At 33.5% G+C, this 25144-nt stretch overlaps 1 protein-coding gene across 1 annotated transcript in view; it reads right to left on the bottom strand.

Annotated features, from left to right (window-relative positions):
* Window positions 1-25144, bottom strand: part of NCKAP1 (NCK associated protein 1) — a 98397-nt gene that overhangs the window by 42236 nt on the left and 31017 nt on the right. Inside the window, exons 3-15 of the mRNA XM_060016478.1 lie at window positions 20760-20852; window positions 20503-20559; window positions 19632-19774; window positions 19454-19544; window positions 16748-16885; window positions 15872-15920; window positions 11674-11830; window positions 8983-9039; window positions 6439-6535; window positions 5951-6057; window positions 5074-5206; window positions 2569-2650; window positions 550-608 (exon numbers count right to left, since the gene is read on the bottom strand). Of these exons, the coding sequence (XP_059872461.1) occupies window positions 550-608; window positions 2569-2650; window positions 5074-5206; window positions 5951-6057; window positions 6439-6535; window positions 8983-9039; window positions 11674-11830; window positions 15872-15920; window positions 16748-16885; window positions 19454-19544; window positions 19632-19774; window positions 20503-20559; window positions 20760-20852 (1263 nt within the window). The remainder of the gene's footprint in view (window positions 1-549; window positions 609-2568; window positions 2651-5073; window positions 5207-5950; window positions 6058-6438; window positions 6536-8982; window positions 9040-11673; window positions 11831-15871; window positions 15921-16747; window positions 16886-19453; window positions 19545-19631; window positions 19775-20502; window positions 20560-20759; window positions 20853-25144) is intronic.

Here is a 25144-nt window from a genome sequence, read left to right as displayed (position 1 = left end):
CAAAAAAACAAAACAAAATGAACAAAAGAAAAAACCAAACTTGCAGGTACAGACAACAGATTGGTGGTTGCCAGAGGCAGGGAGTCAGGGGTAGGTGAAATGGGTGAAGGTAGTCAAAAGATATAAACTTCCAGTTACAAAATAAGTAAGTCCTGGGTATGTAATGTACAGGATGGTGGCTATAGTTAATAACACTGTATTATATATTTGAAAGTTGCTAGGAGAGTAAATCCTAAAAGTTCTCATCACAAGAAAAAATAAGCTTTGTAACTACATGTGGTAACGGATATTAACTAGATTTACTGTGATCATTTCAAAATATACTTATATATTGAATCATTATGTTGTATACCTGAAACTAACAGAACCTTTCATGTTAATTATACCTCAATAAAAAAAAGTTTCTTTCATGAAGTAGACTATGTTAGTTATACAAAAGGAGTCTTTTCAATAGGTATATAATGAATATTTTTTTCATATTAAGTTATGTTTTCATGTTAACTAAGGTATTCAATAACAAAACAGAATGACAATGAAAATTATTCTTACCTGTAATCTAAACCAATCTAATCTCATTCCTCTGAAATCAAATACTTCCCCGTCTTCAACTACAATAATAGAAAAAAGATTACAAACCAAATTAATGTAATTAAGTTGTAATTAATATAATTTGTAATAATGTAATTATACAAACCTATAATCACATTTTAAAATTTAAGAGCTAAGACAATTCCACTTCTGGACATATATACAAAAGAATAAAGCAAGGTCTTGAAGATATGTGTACACGAATGTTTATAGCAGCATTATTCACAACAGTCAAAAGGTGGAAGTACCAAAAAGTCCATCAACAGGGGCTTCCCTGGTGGCGCAGTGGTTGAGAATCTGCCTGTTAATGCAGGGGACACAGGTTCGCACCCTGGTCTGGGAGGATCCCACATGCCGCGGAGCAACTAGGCCCATGAGCCACAACTGCTGAGCCTGCGCATCTGGAGTCTGTGCTCCACAATGAGAGAGGCCGCAATAGTGAGAGGCCCACGCACCGTGATGAGGAGTGGCCCCCGCTTGCCACAACTAGAGAAAGCCCTCGCACAGAAACAAAGACCCAACACAGCAAAAATAAATAAATAAATTAATAAACTCCTACCCCCAACATCTTAAAAAAAAAAAAAAGTCCATCAACAGATGAATGGATAAACAAAATGTGATATAAACACACAATGGCACATTATTTAGCCTTAAAAAGGGAATAAATTCTGCCACATACTACAACATGGATCAAATGTTGAGGACATTATGCTAAGTAAAATAAGTTAGTGACAAAAAAGACAAATACTGTACAATTCAGTTATGTGAAGTATCTAGAATAGTCGAACTCATAGAAACATAAAGTAGAATGGTGGATCCAGGGGCTGGAGGGAAAGGAAAATGGGGAATTGTTATTTTTTAGAGTTTTAGTTTTACAAGATGAAAGGTTCTGATTATTTATTACACAACTATGTGAGTATACTTAACACTACTGAACTGTACACTTAAAAATGATAAGATAGTAAATTTCATATTCTGTTTATTTTGCAATTTAAAAATAATTTAATAGGTAAGAGTGAAATAATTCTCATATCCTATAAAGATGATGATAAAGGAGGCAGTTATGCTAAGAGAAGTGTAAAGTACAGACTTCTCTCCTAAACCCTGTGACTCTCAGTTTGCTTACATGTCAATTTAAAGGACCTAAAATAGAACATGAGGAATCCTGCAAATAGAAACTTTGGATAGCATGCTGAAGTCCCACAAAATAACTTTATATAAACCAAACACAACCAGGCAAGGTTACAGTAGATTCATTACTTAAGTGTGATAGGTTAATAAAACTAAATAAATTTATTACTCAGAAATTTTCAAGGTTTCTGATACCTTTTACTTAAAGATTATAAAACTAGAACATCATATCAGTCTACTGGAATAGAGTATTCAACTAATGGAGAGGCAGTCTATTATATGACATCAACTTTTGAGATGGACAGACCTGAACTTAAGATCCTACTGTAGTAGTTAACATCTGTTAGAGTGTGGGCAAACCATGTTAAATAATTGGGAGGTTAACCCTTAAACCTTAAGTTTCCAAATCTGTCAAATAAAAGTAGTAACAGCTTTTTAACACTGATGAGGATTAAATAGGATAATACATATAAAGTGCCTGCCCAGATTAACCATTTTATTAGTGGTATCCATTACTGTCATAGGTAATGCTTGGACCAAATATGCACTTTGTTACGATGTGGAGTGCTCATTTTTCTTTATTATTTTTTTATATTACAAAATGCTTTCTTCCCCCTGCTGAATAATAAGAAATGTTAAGCTATACTTCTTATGATTTTATAATCATCACACATCCATTCTGGAAACCTTTGCTTCAGAATGAACAAAGTTAAAACAAAAGAGAACAGGTTAAATATGTCCCAAAATAAGATAAGTAATTCTGTAAAAACTAACTGCTAAATCCTCTCCTTAATAATCTAATTTGAAACCTGATTACAAGAAAATGTTTTTATTTAAAAGACTTATTACCTTGTTTTACACTTAGAGAAGTCATAGTGTTCACAAAAGAGGACATGATGATTGATTCATCTTCAGGGCAAACAGAAAGATTCTGAAAATCAAAAAATAATGATAAAAACATCTAGCTGGGAAGAAACTCATAGGTCCATCAACTGGTAGATGGATAAACAAACTTGCATATCCATAATATGGAATATTTTTCTGCAATAAACATTCCTCTCTGGAATGGAAGGTTGATACACACAATAACATGGATGAATCTCAGAAACATTATGCTAATTGAAAGAAATGAAAAACAAGAAATTATATCATGACAATTTCATTTATAGGAAAAACTTTTTTACAAGGCAAAAGGTGACAAAGAGCAGACAAGGGGTTGCTGGGGGTCTAGAGAGGGAATCAACTACAAAGGTGCAGAAGAAAACTTTTAGTGTTGGAAATGCTCTACATCTTGACTGGTAATGTTACATGAATGTATACAGTTGCCCAAATTCAAACAGTACACTAAAAATGGATGATTTTTATCATACATAAATTTTACCTCAACAAAATTACGGCCAAAAAAAAATCCCTCTCAAACTGGCTAAAAAAAGTGAATATTTGATAACTGCATGTAAAGTAGATGCTAAATGATTAACTTTTTAAAAAGTGGATGCTTAGCTCACAAAAAGCATAAATAATTTTCAAAACATTTAGACTTATACAACAATGTAAATGTACACAATGTCCTATACTATACACTTAAAAATGGTTAAAATGGTAACTTTTATGTTATGTATATTTTACCACAATTTAAAAAAATTTAATACCTATTACAATGAACTATTTTAACAGGTTAATCTTAGTTCTAAATTTAAATCCTAACAAATGGTTAAAAACACTATGCATATACTTTACAACAGAAGTGGGTGGTAAAAAGCTCAGATATTTGAGTTAAGACTTGAGTTCAAATAGTGGCTCTATTACTCATGAACTGTGCAATACTGATCAAGTTACATAAGGTCTTTTTTCTTCACTATACCTACCGTCACAAAGTTGTTGTAGAGAAGTAATATACTATCAATAAATTTGCCAATTATTAATATTAGTATTATTATTGCTGCTGCTACTACTATTACTATAATCCCAGAAAAAATAAAAAATTAATTTTCTCAGTATTGTTAAAATCCAATTTATATAAAAGACACCAAAAGACATGGAGTGACTTAAAAATTCTAACACTTTAACATAAATCTGTAAAATATATTAATAAATATCCAACTAGTCACAGTAAGTTTCAAAATGCCATGAAACCAAGAGTCTGGTTTACTTTTTTAGATTGTGATAGCACAGTAGACTTTGGTTTATCTGGTAAGTAATAAGTATTCCAAAAAAAACTGCAGCAAAGCAATAACACTCTAAGCATAAAATCAGCTTTTCTATCCCCCCTTTTAATAGACATTATTAAAGGAAGCATATGAGCTCCATCTAGTGGATAAAAGAAATAAACTAGTTTAGGATAGTAAACTATAAACTGTATATAATCCAGGGTAAACAATTACATGAACAATTTTTTTTTAATTTGCATTTTTAGGTAGGTTTGAAAGAAAATTCGGATATCAAAGTATGGTTATTTATGTGGAAAACGAGTAGTTTTAGAGTAGTCTTAATATAAAGATAATTCGTGATGCTCTTCCTCTGTACCATGTTAGCTTATAGTAGTTTATAGACATCTGATTTTTTAAAATGAAAACACTGAAATATTATTTTCCTTAAAGTCAATTTATTTGGCATAAAAATAAATCTATATTAAGATTAAAAAGACTGAATCAAGAAATTATGGAAAGCAAAAAAATGAAAAAAGCTAAGACTAAAAATCAATAGAAGAAAATGCAAACTGAAAATAAAATTAGGACATTTTATTAAACTATGACATCTAGATGAATTTTTTTTTTTACTCGCCATTCTCTAACACACTATGCAAAAAGATTTATCTTCTGTTTTCCTCTAATACTTAATTATCAATTATAATGTCTCCATGAACTCTTCTTGATCTCCATAGCCACTGCCCAAGTTCAGGCTCTCAGCAGCTCTCACTTAGCCTACTACAGTAATTTTTCTTCTGATCTCTCTGCATCCTCACTTGGCCCCAGGCAATCTATCACCAACACTGAGTCAGGGTGATCTTCCTAAGTATTAAATCTGATTTATGACTAACCTCCTCTTTTGCAAGACCCTCTATAATTTGGTTACTGTACCTCTCCACCCCCAAGATAAAGAATTATTCCCTGCATGTGTTCACTATGAGTTTTATACACACGTAAGCATAATGCCCATCACACTGAACTACAACAAAATGTTTTTGCCCCTCTAGATGATGATCCCCTTAACAAAATATGACCATGACTTACTTACATTTGTATCTTCACCACTTGGCAAAAGATTACTTTCGTAAATGTTTACTGAGCAAATAAATCAGTTATTAGAGAGGAGGGAAATAAGGAACAAAAGGGAGAATATGACATAATTTTTTACCTGCACAAGTTCATTGAGGACAACAGCATCAAAGCCAGAAAGGTACTGCACGTAATACCTCTGCATTACAGGTCCGTATTTCCTCACATGTGCTCTAAGCTCTTCCATGTAAAATATTAATTCAGCAATGTGCCTTTTTAAAAAAATTCAAGAAAAATATTTCAAAAATTAAATTCACTGTTATCAAGGAAAATATGAAATGCCTTTGATATTGCTACATTAAGTTTTTTCCTTAGAAAAAGCACTGTTAAATATTTAATGTCAACTAATTTCTTTTTATATTATTTCATATAAATAAATCATGGAAAGCAAAAAAAAGCTAAGAATAAAAGACTGATAAAGGAAAATACAAAATAAAAATAAAATGAGGACATCTCATAAATACATCATTAAAAAATCATAAATGAAAGAAGATTACAGTATTAGAGAGAAGTAAGATTTTTCTGTATGCTCTTATTTCTCTGATTCATTTACCTAACTTGTATTGAGGGACCGTGGACTAAAATGAGAGAAAGATATTACAAATGACACAGTTGCAACTCCATTAGGATTCTTATTCAAATTTTTGTGTAGTACATAGTTTTGAAACATGAATTCCATAAGAAATACTATACTATAGCAAGAAAACAAACAAGAATTCTATGACCACCTAGAGTACTAAAGAGAAAACATTTAAAGCCCTAATTCTAAGCTAAAGTTGACTTTGCATTGTAATTCATATCACCTAACGATATATTATAAATACTCCCTCCATTACGACAAATATGAAAAGCCTTAAAAAAAGTTTTTAAAAATAATGTTACTTTAGTCCCCAAATTCCATAGCCCATAAATCAAAATATACAAATATTATACTTTTTAAATGTTGCTAAACTTACTTATCTATAAAGTCATCTGCACTCTTCTTTGGCATGTTATCTGCATGACGAAGTAGCCAGATAATTTCATCACGGGCAAAGGATAATGCCATAAAAACAAAAAGTGCCTGATAGATATTAAAAAAATAATAATAACATTATTTACTCTCATGCAAAGATTAAAAACAAAACGTATTCATAATCTTTCTCCAAGTGAAAAGTCATTAGCAAAACTGATAATACCAACTTTAAAAGACAGAAATGAGAAAACAGAGGAAAACGTCAATGTATCAAGGAAAGCATGCACATAAGCAAGATGTGAGGAAAATGCAGGAAGGTCTGATTTACGAGTGCCAAGTCAGCAAATCCACTCTCAGCTAAATATAAAATACACTTATGTAGTCCCTGACTCAAAGTTTTGTAAAATTTCACAGAGAGAGAAGAAAAAATTTTTTTAAATTTTAATATGATACACTGATTGTAGTTGAAATAAGGATTAAATCAATTACCTTGGGACCTAGCAAGCCAGGTTGATCAGAGAGGACAGTAGCCAATTCTTTCAGTGCAGACCTTAAAAACTTGCGTCTTTCTCTGTGCATTGAACCGCTATAGGGAAAGACACCCACCATTACAGTTTATCTGTTTCTTGTAAACTTATTATTGGCAATTAAATAACATCATTTCAGGGTCAACTTCCAAAGTTTTCTTAGGAAACAGAAGCCCTTACAAATATCTTCTATGTGTTTGTCATTAAGTGACTTTCCAATCTCATCTTTATCCCTGCCTTTCTTGTGCTGTTTTTAACCATGCTTATTTTCTTCTCTCTAGCTATCAAAATCCTACCCAAACTTCAAGACCAATCCTTCAAGAAGTATTTCCCAATATACAGATGTCTATTTCTGAATAATTTCTGCCAGTTTAGTACCATATAGACTAGCACTCTATAAACTATACTGTGAAATCCTCAAAAGTAAGCACTGTTCTATTGTATACTTGTCACCCCCACATAGAATCAATAAATATAACTTAATAAATATCTGATAATCTATATCCTCCTTTATTAAGTATATTCCTATTAAATATATAAAACTGACTAAATAGGGGCTTCCCTGGTGGTGCAGTGGTTGAGAGTCCGCCTGCCGATGCAGGGGACACGGGTTCGTGCCCCAGTCCGGGAAGATCCCACATGCCGCAGAGGAGCTGGGCCCGTGAGCCATGGCCACTGAGCCTGCGCGTCCTGAGCCTGTGCTCCGCAACGGGAGAGGCCACAACAGTGAGAGGCCCGCGTACCGCAAAAAAACCCAAACAAAACAACAAAAAAGAAACTGACTAAATAAAAGCTATATTCAATAAGGTACTGGGATGAAATCTATTTGGTGCTACTGTTCAAAAACAGAAAGATGAGGAAAGGATAATCATAGATATTCATGTACTAGGTATCTTAAAAATAAAATACAAATTAGAAAAATTTATTCTCACACATTAACAAGGAAAAAAAAATCACAGAATATTCTATGAATTCCAACTCCTCATACTATTCAAAACATACACCATTCCAAAAAAGTTTTAAAATTTAGATAGTTGCAAAAAATAAATGGCCACACACACACCACACACACCATATGCCAAAAAACTAAGTATTGATAGAAGAAATATGCAGCACCAGAAATTAAGCTGTGACACAACAGATTAATTTTAGAAGACACATTAAAACCCAATCTTTGCCTATGTGACCTCAGGTTCCATCTCTCTAAGCTTCAGCCTCTCATCTATAAAGCAGGGATGATGACATCTGACTCAAAAAAATACATCTTTCATGATGCCTAATATATAGTACCTTTACAATGTCAGTATAATTCTAATAACAAGCTCTCTTTTAACTGACAATAATAAACACATCTGGTGTAATATCTAAGAAGAAAGTGGGCAAATGTTTTGATTATTTTGCTACTCAGGGTCGCTGCAAGGAATATTAACATCGAGAGAAAATATGGAGTACTATGGCACGTGTTAATGAAGGATAAGAATTACTACTCCTCACTATTTATACCTGTTTTATATAATAAATAAAGGGAATAAAAATGCCTTACTTTTAAAAGATCTTTATAAAAGATAGCTGAGACACCATATATCTGCCTAGGGTCTAACACATGAATAAGTCATAATCATATGTATTTCTGTAGGTCAGGAAAGAAATTCTAACACATTCCAAAGTATGTTATTTGTACTAGAGAATAATTTTATAATAATATAAGTACTTTATTCAAGTGAAAAAATGCATGGGAAATAATATACTACAGTTAGCAATGAATAAAGATGATTTAAATTCCCAATATCCATTTTACAGCCTAAACCTAAATTCTAAAACTTCTTGTGGTTTTATATTTTTACCTGTGACCATGGTGCTTATCTTTTCTCTGCCTTATAGAAATACTGATGGATCAGATAATGTTATCTCTACATTACCTAGACTTACTGGAGAAACTATTCTATACAAGTATATCATACATAACAATTAAATGAAATATCAAATTATTCATGAGAAAATTGAAAAGTTGTTCAAACATCTTAAATACACTAATTTATATATTTACTAACAAAATATATTTACTAAAATTTGGGAAAGGTATGGGATTAACATACTTTGAAAAGTAAATATCATTTGGGAGAGTGTAAAGATATGTCAATTTTCATGAAGTATCATAAAAATCATCGTAACTTGCAAAGTATTGGCACCAAAGCATAGTGGCAGTAAGAGAACTGAATGATACCAAAATAAAGTCCTCTGTATAGTATTCCTTAGAGCATTTTTAAAAACAATTCAAAAATACTTAAAATCTGTCTGCATTAGCACCAATACAGAGATGTTGGTGTTAATACACTGTACTCTGGTACAGATACAGAGGTTATAAACTTATTCCTCGTTGGTTGAAAGTCCTTCACTTCTACGACCATATCTTACACACCATTAATCTGCACTCACTTCAACAAAATAATGCTTTAAGAAAGGAATTCTTGATTAAAAGTTCCACAGGTAAGTTAGAACTACTTACGCATGTGACACAGCTGCCTCTTTGCATTCTCTTATGTCATTAATACGCTTATTATAGCTATGAGCAAAAAGAAAAAAAAAGGAAATATGTTAATCTTAATTTGGTCAATAACAGTAAAAATAAGTTAGTCAAATACTAGTCAATTAAAAATGTCTTATTATCAACAAGAAAAACTGGCCTTCAAACTGGAAATACATGGAAGAAGTCTATCCACATCCTTTTCTAGCACCTTAAGTATCCAATCAACTATTCTTAGAAAAATAAATCTCATATTATATTAAAATCCAGTAATAAAATTAAAATTTACCACGTAGATTTTTATTTTATTAAATACACTTCCTTAAACCCCCAATAGAGATATTAAAATTATACTTCTAATATAATTAGCAGTGATTTCCAAAAATTGGAAGTGCTGACAAAGCTATTACTTCTGGCTTTTTATCACTTGACTTTTTATGCTATCTCGCAAGCATAAAAAAATTTCTCAAAGGACACATACTAGTGATCAATACTAGTGACTGGGAATACGGCTTTGGTGGTGGAGAAAACTGGGGCAGGAAAGCACCTGACTACTTTAAATCATTTTAAGGAACAGAATTATGGGTGATTTTTACTCACCATTTTTAAAAAAACACTTTTTTTTCCGAATTAAAAACATTTAAATAAAAGAAACTGAACACCAACATCAAACAGTTTGAAGGTACCATCTAAAAAATAAACGCTAATAAATATATGCTAATTTCCTTACTACTAAACGCAAAAACTCAAAATTCCTAAAATGTTAAAGAAAAATTATCTTCCTGACAACCTGGCTAAAACCACTTAGACCAAGAACTTCAACTTCTAAATTAAGTACGCTAAGATTTTTGTGTTCTTTAGGGAAATGTCCAAAATACACTAATTCTGTAATCACTGACCTGTATAAATAATGAGCTTTTATACTTGTGGTCTGACTTGTAATTACTATAATAATTCACATTTTAAGTTGGATCAATCACTCACGATTTAATAAAAAATTAAAACTTTTCAACTTTAAATACAGAGATTCTTAAATGGTAAATTTAACAAAAATTTGCGTAACAAGGGAATTCCCGGGCAGTCCAGTGGTTAGGATGCAGGGCTTTCACTGCTGTGGGCCCAGGTTCAATCCCTGGTCAGGGAACTAAGATCTTGCAAGCCGTGTGGCACAGACAAAAAAAAAGGCGTAACAAAAAGACAATCAGTTTCATGATGCCATTAAACTTATCTGTACCATATGTACCATATGCTCACTCGATATATGGAGACTGTCTGGTTCTAAATGTTTACATATATTTAAATATAATTCCACAGACAGGATGTCAGTATGCTAAGACATCACATAAGTTTCAGGATTTTTGAACTGAATCAATCAGAAAATGACAAAGCCCACAACGACACAGGATATTTCCAGGTACTCCACCCTATATAATAAAAGGTGAACTAAGAGTTGAAAAATACAGAGGGTACTGTTTCTCGTACTATGACTGAGAGACTACCTGCATGAGAATATCAGAATCACTTATGGTGACAAAATCAAAACAGTGGTCACTTGAGAAGGCTAGAGCGAGAGGGATCAGGGGTGGCAGTACTGATCAGAAAGAGGCACAAGAGAATTTTCTGGGGATAACGGAAATATTCTGTATCTTCATCTAAGTGGTCACCAAGGGTATTCATATGCAAACTTGTTGAGCTGTACACCTAAAATTTATGCATTCTTCTGTTTGTAAATTTACCTCAATAAACTACTGGGGGGGGGAAGGGCAGATTTCTTTAATCTCTCTAAGATACAGATAAAGGAGATACAGAAGGTTAGAGGTGATGCCCAGGAACCTGGATTTTAATCTGCATCCCAGGGTACTTCACATGCACACTAAAATTTGAGATAGTATAGTGGCTTAAACTGTCAGTACTAGACATAGCTTTACGTTTTAATAACTAATAGATTTCTTTAAAATCTCAATTTCTTTAGGACATTACTGAATTGGATATGAAACAAATGTAGGTAAATTTCACTTCTATGAAGCTGACAAACCCAACACAATTATTCAATATTTTCAGGTTCAGGGGACCCCCAGGATATTTTAGATGCTCCTAATTTCAAAACATTTTAAAACCAAGCCTGAATTCAACAAATGCAGGCATTAAAAATTCCAAGAAAACAAATTTGAGGATCATTTGTGTTACAGGGAATGAATCACTTAGAATACTTCCTTATTATAAGGAAACATGATTTCCTTTTTGCAGTGTCTGACTTCTGTACTTGTTATAATTAATGAAGTGTTTTTGATTGATTCATATACTTTTCTAAATGCAAGATATTCTAAAATACACTTGTAAAATAGCACTTCTAAAAATTTCAACTCTTAAAATGTACATTGTGCTTTTAGTAATATTTATCTCTAAAACCATATTACAATATGCAAAACAGTACATATCTTCTTTCTCCTAGAATGCACATTTTGAAAGGGCAGGAACACTAGATTTTTTAACCTGTGAAATTACCTGTAAAAAATATCAGGATCATTGCTAAAAACAACTTGGTGTGACTGGTAAGTTGGTATAGGCTACATCTTCTTGTGTAATATGATCCTTCTCTATCCCCAAAACTTTAATAGATATTCCACTCACTACTCTTCTCCAAAAAAGACAAAAAAACTGAAAATGCCATACCCTCGTATGTTTACGAATAAGTCTTCTGCAGCTTTGTGAATGTGGAAAACTTCATCCCGAAAGAGAGAGAGGCAAGAGCTACTTTGAAGAGCTAGCTTCCAAAGGTTCAGTGCTGTTGCATCAGTATTTAGGATCCCATGGCACAAAATAAATCCAACTTTAAACAAATGAAAAAGAAGTGCAAATATAAAAGTATTCCAAAGTTAGATTATTTCAGTTACAGGGTAGCTTTTTAAAAGTAAAGAAACATTAACAAATCACTAAACTGAGGCTTTTAAGTGACAGTTAATAATACATATACATACAAGATACCAGCAATATTTCTCTTTTTCAATTATAATTTTCTGTACTCTGCAAAACCAGTGCTTTGAACCTACACTGATGAAATGGGAAAAAATGTCACTTCTGGGTTGAGAAGGAAGTGGTTTTAAAAAATGAGTAAAAGATACTTTAAGCCAGAGATCAGAAGCTACCAATTTACACATAATACAGTAATCATTACAGTTTTTACAAAAACTGAAAAAGCTAATCTACTCTTCTAAATCTCCAGAAGAAATTAAATAGCATCTCACATTTTCATAGCAAATTATAGTTACTAAATAAGTCCTTTGACATGATTATCCTATAGTGTAGAAAGAACCAGTGGTATCCTTTTCTTATAATTGAAGAAATGAAGGTCAATGACTTGACTAAAGTTATACTAATAAAGTATTAGAGCTAGACTTTGCCTCAAGCAGTTACCATTAAAGTCCAATATTCTTTCAATATATTACGCTGTTCTCTATCATATGAATTTGAGTATCTTTTACCTTCTGTCATCTAATTTAGAAATCCTACACAAATGTGTAATGCTGTATGTTTGTTGATGTCCTCCCTAGCGCTCTATTCTAGGCCATAGAACCTCATCTTTCATTCTTTCAACATTACTGAGTGCGTATTATAAACTAGGTACCGTACTGGCCAGTTACAAATTCAATGCTATTTTCTGAGATTTCCCTCTGACTCTCAATAGTCACTCCCATCTTTAAACTCCTGAATCGTTAACATTTAACTTGCCATTTGTCTTTTATTCTTAGCTCAACCTTCCTTTTAAAGGGTCACTATACAAGCAAGCTAACTGTTAAGCATATATTGAGAAGTCATACATACAGAAGTACATTGGGGCTTCCCTGGTGGCGCAGTGGTCAAGAGTCCACCTGCCGATGCAGGGGACACGGGTTCGTGCCCCAGTCTGGGAAAATCCCACATGCCGCGGAGCGGCTGGGCCCGTGAGCCATGGCCGCTGAGCCTGCACGTCCGGAGCCTGTGCTCCGCAACGGGAGAGGCCACAACAGTGAGAGGCCCGCGTACCGCAAAAAAAAAACAAAAACAAAAACAAAAGTACATTGAACTTCCTTAAATTTCCTGAAATATATTAAGATGTTTTTCATACAACAGGGCCCCTAAATGCAAGCCTAATTATTTGATCTAGTACGTAACCAAAGAAATAGAACATACTGTATGAAAATTTTAAAAATCCTTGAGAAGTTTTGTAAAAATTTTTGCCTCGTGTACTGACTTTTTTAAAAAAATAAATTTATTTATTTATTTTTGGCTGCATTGGGTCTTCATTGCCGTGCACGGGCATTCTCTAGTTGCAGCGAGTGGGGGGGCTACTCTTCGTTGTGGTGCATGGGCTTCTCACTGCAGTGGCTTCTCTTACTGCGGAGCATGGACTCTAGGCACACAGGCTTCAGTAGTTGCGGCACGCAGGCTCTAGAGAGCAGGCTCAGTAGTTGTGGTGCACGGGCTTAGCTGCTCCGTGGCATGTGGAATCTTCCCGGACCAGGGCTCGAAACCATGTCCCCGGCATTAGCAGGCGGATTCTTTTTTTTTTTTTTTTTTAGCAGGCGGATTCTTAACCACTGTACTACCAGGGAAGTCCCATATACTGACATTTTATATTCTAATCCCCTTAGTACAATGAAATTTCACTTAGTGCCTTGTACCTCAATGTATACTTAGATTCACAAGATTGCTGTTGATAATAAAATTTCTCTGAGAATATTATCAGTTTCATTATGGGTTACTGTATATTTTACTTTTTTAAGATATGAGTCACATTATACATTAAGATATATTCATTTGTTTATGATAAGATCAATAAAAGGTAAATTAATTTAAAATAGCCCAAGATTAGGAAGACAATTTATTAATTGAAGCACACATTAACCTCCTTTCCCCACTAAGGTCCCAATAAAAGGACAGGAAAAAAAAATTTTTTTAAGCCATAAAAATATTAGAAAACAAGATAGAAGACCAATACTAGACAAGAAAGTTGGAGAAAATCTTTGAAGAAAGAAAGACTGTACTATCAATTTAAAAAGAGGTCTTTCCCAAGGAGTCCTCTTAGTGTAATTAATAGAGTAAGAACAGACCCTGAAAAGAATATCAGGATAAGTTATGGTGTAACTGCATTCAAAAGAGCAGGGTCCTCAACATTGCAGACCCTCAACAATGCTTGGTCCTAGGCTATAATCTAGATCAGTGACTCTGAAACTTTAGCTTTCTAGCAGGATCACTGGGAAGGCATATTAAATCACAAGTTGCTGGGATCCATTCAGAGTTTCTCATTCAGTAGGTCTAGGGTAGAGATCAGTATTCTGCATATCTAACAAGTTCCTAGGTGATACTGCTAGCCTTTGAACTAATCTAGAGCAAAGCTCTAAAGAAAGTAGACCATCTTCTATAGAAAGTCCTAGAGTGGGAATTGATGTCAAAAAGAGAAGTGCACAGTTTGACCTAATTCTATTAATTCTACTCAAGGCTCAAATAAATGAAAGCAGCAAAACTGAGTAAACATTCCTTACTTTGGGCAATTGTGGTTATCCCAAATCTGTTTGCCTTTTCCATGCCCAGGTATCCTCCCCTTAGGGTAGTCTGTCTTCTGACTCACATTCCTGGCTCATTACACAAAGCCTGCATTCAGCATTCCCTTTTAAGGTAAAGACTGCGGGGAAACAGTCCTATTTAATGCTAGAGGTCACCTAACTCATGCCACCTAACTCTACTAATCACACTAGTTCTTTATCCACACATCCATAAACATAAAACAGTCAAGGATCACCATACTTTTGAGCAAAATCAATACTCTGAAAGTTGTGTTTTTAAATCAACAAAGCACGAAAACCTTAACTACCATTATAAAAGAAAATATAAACATCCAAACCTGATCAACATAAAAATTATAATTAATAAAAATGGCTAAGGGCAGGGTGTGTGTGCTAAATTCTTCCTCTTTCATACTAATAACAGTGCTACTCAAACTGCCAGTGCATACTGAGATTAAGTAGAGAACTGAGAGTATTTAGAAACTTTCATTTAGAAAACTTTTCACTGACAGCAATTTGTAAGTAGAAACCTAATAACAATCAAATTGTTAGATTAAATTGAATCTTAAATTAAAATGTGGGCTTTCATTTTGTCTTTGCTTATTACTTTATTTCTGATAATGCCAGTAATTCAGTTCCACTGTATTTTATAAAAGTATCAATCTAAAAATCACTAAAAAAGAAAAACTGGTCCTTCACCAGTTTTAGAAACAGTATAATAAAAAGTCATCAAATAGTACCTAAATGTTAATAAATTAAGAAACAAGAACTATAAGAACTAAAAAGCACAAACTGCTCAAAATTATTCCCCTCTGCCAGTGGACCTGGGGTGGTAGAAAAAATTATAGCAATTCTCATTTATATTATATCTGTGTGTCTATTTCTCCCATAGTTTGTGAACTTCCTAGGAGTGCAAACAAGTAATTTTATCTCCCATGCAAACATATGAGTCATCTATTACATATACTAAAGTAATTAAGACCAAAAACTTTAACTGAATAAATGCAATATGAAGAAAATCATTAAAAATAAAATAAAAATTTAGTTTGGATGGCCGTGTTGAGAGGAAATATAATGTAGACCATCAGCCTTGGATTTAGTGTGGGTTCTCTGTCTTTGTCACTTACTAGCTGTGTGGACGAAACTTTAGATTCCTCATCTATAAAATAGACCATCTACCCTAACAGGGTGAGTATAAGGATTGAATGAGGTAATGTACATAGAAGTCTTAGTACAGTGCTTGGCACAAAAGTAATACATGTTACCTGTTATTTTTCTCTAAAACTTAAACCTGAGGGGGTAATCAAAAACTAACCAATTTTACTTACAGATAATCCATTTTTCCATGGCATCCAAAGAGAGATATTCGCAAGGCATCTTAAAAAGAGAAAATATAAATTTGTGGCTTAAAGAAATTCTTAAAAAAAATATTCTGTACTGAGTCACTCCTCCTTCTCTTCCTCCTGAGAAGTCTGACTACTCAACTCTTGGTTCAAATACCACCACAACATATTTGAAAAGTTGGATGAAAGTTTTATAACCTATATTTATACTTGCAGTCCATAAAGGACAATGAAAGCTGTGCCTCTTTCACAGTTACACACCCTGAAACTTCTCTTTAAAAAATATTGTTGCTAAATTGTTTTCAATCTGGTAAATGACTACTTCCAAATTTCCCAGGTCTATCGCAGAGTTTGCAGTATTCCAAAGGATAAAATTTTAGTCAAGTTAAAGAAAAGATTTATGTACCTCGATGTTCACTGTCTCACTCAAATCAGTAATTATGTGTGTGTATTCTCCATATGCGTAACATCTATGTTCATATACACAGAAAAAAGCTTGAAAAGAAATGTAACAGAATACAACAGCGATTTTCTCTAGTTGGTGAGATTTGGGATGATTTTTGTTTTCTTCTTTATAATTTTCTGAATCTTCCAAATTTTCTACCATAATAAGGCTAAGCAAATTTTTAAACCTTAGAAGAAAATACTCGTACTACTAATTTTACTAACTTAGCATCAGAATCTAGAAATACAAAAACTAAATGGTATGATTTAAATACTGAGCATTTTACAATAAATAAACTTCACTGACAGGCTAATACTTATTAGAAGAAAAACTGCAATAGCACTGCTTAACTGATATTTTTTTTTTAAAAATCAACTTTACTATTTTCATTCAAAAAAGAAAATACAGAACCATACAGTGTCAGACTGTGCAGGGTTAAGCATTGTACTGGGTGCACTGATGAGACTCAATAATTGAGCATTTCTCCACTGGTCAGCTGAAAGATTCCTTCGTGGATACACCATCTGAAGAGAAATCAGTGCATCTGAAAGAGACTAATTAAATAGAAAAAAAGAAAGTTGAGGAATAAAACAGGTTTTTTTTCAATTTCCATTTAAATTCCAGCTACAACTGCTGTGTGTTTCTAACTGTATCATCGTAAAACAACAAGGGTATAATTACAACTACGCTCCATATAATATTTGAGGTGGGTTCCAGTTATCCTCCTCTAGATTTTTTTTTTTTAAACTTCATGAAGCTACATAGATTCTGCATTCCTCAGCAAAAGCTTAGCTCAAGAAATCATGTTACTTTCTTCAGGTGAAAATGTTTGGCAATCTTGAGATCTTTATTTCAAAAAGGGTAGAGAGTCTAGGGTAATCATTTTGTGCATCACTTTCTACTCAATAGCTCTCACTGAAAGAAAAAGACATTAAGGTTACATGACTAAGTGTTAATAGAGCTCAACATGTTTCATATTTCTTCAAAGAATGCCTTCTAAAAATAACCCACTGTACTTTATCTTAATAAATTACTTAACTTCTATTTGCCATTTGGTCTATTAATTACAGCTTTACTATCTAGGTATTTAATTTTTCATCTCATCTGATTCTTGCTTGCTTTTAACTATTCTTTGCTATTCACTCCTCCTTCCTAAAAATTCTGTACGAGTGGTTCTATAATCTGGCTGCACATAAACTGCCAGGGAAGTCTGTCCAGAAAAAGAGAATCCAGGGCTCTGCCTGAACCAGAACCTCTGGGAGTAAAGCCCAGGAATCTGTTCTTATCACACTCCACCAAGTGATTCAGAATAGCTTTTTAAATTAAATTAACTGAATTTTAACAAATCCTAGCAAATACATGATGGTCTTTCTATCAAAACCCTGAGATATCACAGAACATCGGAAAACTCAAGATTAGGAAAAAACTGGTCTAATTTAAATGGACAATTCTCCTCAAGTAATTATTAATTGTCTAATATAAGCTAATGGCTATGGAGAACTTAGAGATCCAACAGCCTTTAAAAGAAATTTTCATCAACTAACTGGGAAAAAAACCAAATTTGAAGTGGCTAACTAAAAACAAGGCCATACATGATTGGCAAGAAGTTAGAAACAGATCCAGAGAAAAAACAGGAAAGGAGTAGGGAAGACATTTCTAGGTGAGGAAAAAGGACTATCAAAATCAGAGAGACAGACAACAATGATCTGCTCAGCACTTTGAGGAATCCTGGCACTTTCATCTACAATGCTGATTTTTACTTCAAAACTAATGTCATCTACTAGCCTCTTTCAAACTAATGATTCAACTAACTCCAAGACATTAAACCTACATAAATTTGTAGATATAATACAGCTATGCAAAGAAATTAAACTGGAAATGCATCTTCAGAATTTTCATGGGAGTAAGAAAACTGAAGGAAAATTCTTGCTGTCAACTGTATGTCAAAAAAAAAGCATAGATTCATACAAAATACTGTATTACTAAGAAGTCTAACTCCGGGCTTCCCTGGTGGCACCATGGTTAAGAATCCTCCTGCCAAGGCAGGGGACATGGGTTCGAGCCCTGGTCTGGGAAGATCCCACATGCCGTGGAACAACTAAGCCTGTGCACCACAACTACTGAGCCTGCGCTCTAGAGCCCGCAAGCCACAACTAGTGAGTCCATGTGTCACAACTACTGAAGCCTGCGTGCCTAGAGCTTGTGCTCCGCAACGAGAAGCCACTGCAATGAGAAGCCCATGCACCGCAACGAAGAGTAGCCCCCACTCGCCACAACTAGAGAAAGCCCGCGCACAGCAACAAAGACCCAACGCAGCCAAAAATAAAATAAATAAATTAAAAAAAAAATTCTAACTCTCATCATTCAAAGAGAACAATGGGCCAAGATTCTAATATCCTGGGTTTTAGCTCTAGTTTTGCCACTATTGCTACCAAATGGCTTACTTCATCATATCACTTCTCCAGCCTCAATTTCCTTATCTATAAATAATGAGGATACCTGTAAATTTCCTTGATGTGCTTAGGAACTAGCCCTCCCTCAGAGAAGCCATAAAGGCAAGACTCTAAACCAAAACTATTTCATTAAGAACTAGTTTTTTAATATACCATAGAAGACAGACATGCCAAATTATCACAAAACTCCTGTAGTATTTCTCTCATTAAGAGGCTATATTATAATAATATAGCTAAAATTTATTAAATACTATGTACCTAAATACTCTTTACAAAGTAACTCATTTAATACTGCACTTTTACAGGTAAGAAAACTGAGGTACACTGAAGTTGGTTAAGTAACTTGCCCAATATTACACTGTAATTGGCAGAGTTGGGATTAGAACCCAAGCAATCTGATACAAATATAGACATTCTCAAATACTAAACTTCACTATATACACTATATTGAACCTAAAAACTACAATGGATCAATATATTCCTGAATCTCTATTCACTATTCTGAATCTAATTAATGAGTTCTCTGGTTCACAATTAGATAAAACCATGCATAACTATTATTCACATCTCATTGTAATTTTCTTTCTTAAAAGTAGTTTATCACTCTAACTATCCACCCTTAAGCTATCTCATATGCCTATTGAAGCACCCCTAAAAACCAGCTCTTACCTTGCTATGGGGTACAAATTCTTCCATCATCTTCTTTAAAGGGTTTTCATAATCCACAATCATCTGACCAAGACGTGGGTATTCTCGGTCACTTAAAACAGACATATCAAATATCACTGAGTTGTAAGCCATAAAATTAATTGGGAATTTCACACAGATTTTTATAATGCAGGTTTACCTTGCTCCATGGGTCATTTCATGCGCATAGTTGTATAATCCAATGATTGCCTTCCTTTCTTCAATTCGAGACAGCAGTATCATTAGTGTTGTATATGTTATGATCAAATCTAAGTAGTTCTTCGTTAAATCAAAGTTTACAGTCTAGGGGAAAAAAACCATTAAGTTCAACTCCTTCCTATTCCACAAACTTTTAAGCACACACACAAAAATCTTCATGGCAGCTACTGAAAGCTAATAATTTTCTATAGTTATTTGTTTTATCCCCATTTCTGAAATTCTATCTAATTCCTTTCACCAAAAACATGCCTATAATTTTGGAGTTATAGATAATAGTTTTGTGCTTGTGACACAATTTTATGGCTGAAACAGAGTCTGTGATCACCCTATTCAAACTGCTAACAGTTTAAAAGAATAACCAAAACCAGAAAAATAATAAACATGAAAGCAAATCTCACTAAGCAAGAAAAAAGGAGTATTAAATAAATAAATAGGTTCACCATTAAGTCAGTGGAGACGTTTTTCACTTTGACTTCCTATATCTAGAAATTGACTTATCAAGAAAGATTTTTATCAAGTATGCTTTTTATAGAGAAAAGGATTATTTGTGTAACCTTTTAAAATTGGGCCTATTAAAATACTAAAATTAACAACTATTTCCAAATATGTACAAGATTTATATTCAATGACAATCAAATAAACAAGTGAAAATACAGTATAACTCCTTACCTTAAAAAATACAAGCCAAATTAACAATGCTGAAACTTTATATACTAATCATTTACATTTTCTCTAAAGAAAAGCATTTGATCCCCTTAGTTCTACTAGAAACAGACAGAAGAATTGGAAATTTTTCTGAAAATAATACTTACAATATCAAAGAAGACTTGGCAAACATCAATAGTATTCAGCAATTCACAAACATGGTCCTGAAAATAAAAGTTTATTTAAACCTTTTACCTATATGTATACTACTAAATTCAGAAAACACACACAAATAAAATGTATTTTGAATTTTTGTTCTAGAAGAATTCTAATTTTATTATCTACAAGTGACAGAACAATTTATATGATTAACAAATATCAATCTATCTCTGAAATGTTAAATTCTATACATTAAAATACATACCTTAAATTCCATAACATCTACAAATGTGAAGTAATATAATGCCAGATTTTTCAGAATCTCTGATTTTTCTTTCTGTAGTTGTGCAAGCTGTTGCTGTGAAAACAAAATTAGAATGCATTGTTTACAGAGAACAAAATTATTTAGTTTTACTACAAACTATCTTCTTTTATGACTGCTAAATGGAAGCACAAGCTTTTAGGACAGTATTTCTAGATGATTAAGGCTCTTTTAAAAAACCAAAATACTTGAGACAGCAACTGCTAATAGTGACCAGCAACTGACATTGTGAGGCTATAAAACGAATCAAAGCAGATTAGTACCAAACTGCACTACTATTAAGGAAAATTGGAAAGTGTTAGGAAAAAATAATTATCAAATGAACTCTTTAAAAAAACTAAAAACAACTCATGAGCATGACCACATTACTAGAAGTGGGAGAAAAGAAGGTGAAAAACATTATAACTTACACTACAAAAAAACAATATGCTTTATAAATTTGGAACTTACCAAAAAGAACATCCAGGCAAAGCCACGTTACGCATGCAAAATAAAATGTAGATACAAACATAAAATACAGTAACGGTTCCCTGACCAGATCCACAAAACACAATAATACATTAAAGAAAAGCAAAAACCAAAACAACAAAAAAGATATGAGAAAGAAGCAAAACTAGAGTTAAGACACTGGTAAACATATGAAGAAGGAAATGTGAATACAAAAGACAAATATTATTTCAATCAACTGTATTATTAAATTTACAAAAGTCCTAAGTTTTCTCTTTAAAACAACTATTAATATAATTTCTGAAAGAATCCAGCCATATTTAACATCATATATCATAAGTCTGCCAGAATTCTGGAAAAACATCTAGAACCTATCTGATACTCTGAATGTAGTCTACAGAATAGAAACTTCCACATCTTCCACTTCTGTTAGAAGAGCAGAATCTCAGGCCCACCTAAAACCTACCAAATCAGAATCTGCCATTTAACAAGATAGCCAGGTGATCTGAATGCACATTAAATATAAAATAATTCACCTAGAACATGAGAAAACCAGAAAATATGAGAAAGTGCTTCAAAATATCAAACTTGCTATCAAAGCCCATACAGTTTTGAGGCCCTCAATCAGTTCTTAAACTTACACCTACACAGGAGTGTTGGGGGAGAGGTGCCTCTACACATAATTGTATTGAACCATTATGATAAGTCAGAAAATTTACAATAGTGAGCATAACATCAGGAGATTAAAAAAACTATTAAAAGACTATTTAAAAAGCAGCAAGCACAGGGGCTTCCCTGGTGGCGCAGTGGTTGAGAGTCCGCCTGCCGATGCAGGGGACGCAGGTTCGTGCCCCAGTCTGGGAAGATCCCACATGCCGCAGAGGGGCTGGGCCCGTGAGCCATGGCTGCTGAGCCTGCGTGTCCGGAGCCTGTGCTCCGCAATGGGAGAGGCCACAACAGTGAGAGGCCCACGTACAGCAAAAACCAAACCAAACCAAACCAAACCAAAACAAAACAAAAAACAGCAAGCACAGCATTCTGGTAGACCCAACTATTGTAAAGTGCCCTAGACACGGCAGTCCCTGAGGACATGTAAAAAAGTGTAAACGAAGTATCTCTACTTCCCCTATATGCCAGGCAAACTGAGACATATACTTATAGTGATGTATGTGACCGTTCTAACTTTATCTGTGGTAGTAGTTGACTTTATTTTGAATATATGTTTCAAAACAATTCTATGTTTATAAGCACACTTTTAATCATTACCACTCACAACATCAAGCAGACACCTTTTTAAATGACTCTGTTTCCTCTGTTACCTTGTTCAATAACATTAAACACAATTGACGTCTTAATCCTTTCCCCTACTTTTCAGTACTTTAAATTTGAACTTTGCAAGGTAACAGGTGAAAGTAAACTCGTAATATAATAGGATAAAAAGCAAAAGTATAATTTGGTTGCTACTGGGTTAATTATTAACAGTGCCTCCTTTCAATTTCAGTGTCCTACTTTGGACAAAAAATGACACAGTCACCATCTTATTATGGGCCTTAAGGATCTTTTATACAAATTCTCATTTTGCATATTAAGAAGCTAATGCTCACAGAACTTAAAAGAATCTTCCCAAGGTTATATAACTACTTAATATGACAAGGCCAGGATTAAAAATTTCATATCCATGCTCCTGATAGTGTTCTTTCTACCATTCCACATGCCCCCCCATCTTCCTTTTTAATAGTAAAATCTCATTATGGTCTCAATTTCTCATTCAATTTTATTCCCCCCCAAATTGTATGTAACTAGCCTCTACACTGGCTAAAACAAATTTACTGAACTAAAGGATATCTAAATTCAAAATAACTACTCAAGTTTTTAAGACCCTACATAATTTGGTCCTAATTTACCTTTCCAATCTAAATTTCCCCTACATCCATTCACACACTATACAGAGTAGCCAAAACAAACTATTCACTATTTTCTACACACATCTCATGTTTTCTTTACTGTTTTCTCTCTTGAGATGTCCAAATTCCACCACTCACGTATGTCCAAATCCTACTACTCCTAAACTACTCAATTTAAATGTTGACTTTCAAGAAAACATCCCTGATTGAACTTTTTCCCTCAATGCAAATAACATCTCCCTACTCTAAATGTGTATAATTTCTAATAATATCACTTTCTACCTTATATCAGTTACCTGCAACACTATGAGACAGTGTATCAAACTCCACAGCCCATATCAAACAGCTCTGCACATAAAGAAGTACACAATATAAACATCTATCAGATGAGTGATTAGGACAATATTAAAAAACCTTTATATGTCAGCGTCAGATGACATGTTTTAGCAAGTGACACCCACCTCTTACTGTGAAATCACAGCTAAATGACTTAACCTCTCAAGAGTCTAATACCCCCATTATCAAAATGGGAGCTGATGTGGGCAGTTTAGCCAAGATAATATACATGAGAACACTTTACAGTGCCTGGCACCCAGAAGCTGCTCATTAAATATTAAGTGAATAACAGAAGATGCTCACAGACCACTTCTCCAAAATAAGCAAGAATAAAGCTGTTTTAAATAATCCCAATACTACTCATAGTACTTCTAATAAGACCTGATATTTAACTGAGCATGCTCTCTTTGCCAGGCAGTGTTCCAAATAACATACAAGTATTTCACAAAATTCCCTCAATGTCTCTACATATAGTTACAATTATGTTCCTTATTTAATGAAAATAAATTCCATAAAGCTCTGCATGAAAGTTCAACTATAACAACAAAGAATAAAAGTGTCTACAACTCCTGGGCTTCAACTGAAAAAAAATGCTCCTATTTTAGTTTTTAAAGTGAAGTAGAGCAGACACTATCAAAAAGTATTTAACTTCTAGGTTCAACAACCAGAACAAGTTTTTTTCCCATTATCTCTTTGTTTTATAGTAAATAAAAAGTAGGAAATGGTTTAAGAATATAGATCAGTAACACATTGTTTGATGCTACAGAACAGAACATTAGAAAAGTACAATTTTGAGAAATGATTCTATCAATATTCGCTAACACTTTAAAAGCATATAATGGATACATGGGTTAACTATATGAGCAAAATATCTGTACAATGCTTTCATTAAAGCTTCTGACTGTGGAACATTATTCTTAAAATTTAAGTAAAATGTGTAGAAACAAAATAAACAGGATAAATAGCCATGCAGATCACAAAATAAGATCATATCTTTGCAATGAAAAATCTTGGTAATTAATCTTTGTACAATTAAGAAGCATTTTCTACACAAAATATAAGTATCTAAAAAACTTATTGAAATTTAGTATTTACTAGCTTTCATTCTTTCAAAGAAAAGATACTAGCAAATTACAATAAGGAACCAATGACTAAGAGAGCTAACTCAGATTTTCAACATAAAGGAAAGTGACTGAAGTCCTTTATTCACCCATTTCAAATATTCTTTCATCATCGAAACTGCTTATGCATAATAAATTATTTTTCTTGACCTAAACTATGCTAGTATTTTGTTCCTCTTAAAAAACAACCAAGTACAGAAATTTGGTTCAGGGAAGGCTTTGTTCAATTTCTTAGTATGATATTCTAAATCAGGCTTTTCTTTCTTTTTTATTTAATTTTATTATTATTTATTTTGGGGGGGCTAAGTTGGGTCTTCATTGCTGCATGCAGGCTATCCCTAGTTGCAGTGAGCAGGGGCTACTCTTTGTTGCGGTGCACGGGCTTCTCATTGTGGTGGCTTCTCTTGTGCGGAGCATGGGCTCTAGGCCCGGGGGCTTCAGTAGTTGCAGTGCAAGGGCTCAGTACTTGTGCCTTGCATGCTCTAGAGCGCAGGCTCAGTAGTTGTGGCACATGGGCTTA

This window comes from Delphinus delphis, chromosome 7 (assembly GCF_949987515.2).
Source record: "Delphinus delphis chromosome 7, mDelDel1.2, whole genome shotgun sequence".
In the NCBI taxonomy this organism is placed as follows: Eukaryota; Metazoa; Chordata; class Mammalia; order Artiodactyla; family Delphinidae; genus Delphinus; species Delphinus delphis.
Note: the sequence above shows the minus strand (reverse complement) of the source record. Positions and strands in the feature narration are given on the sequence as shown.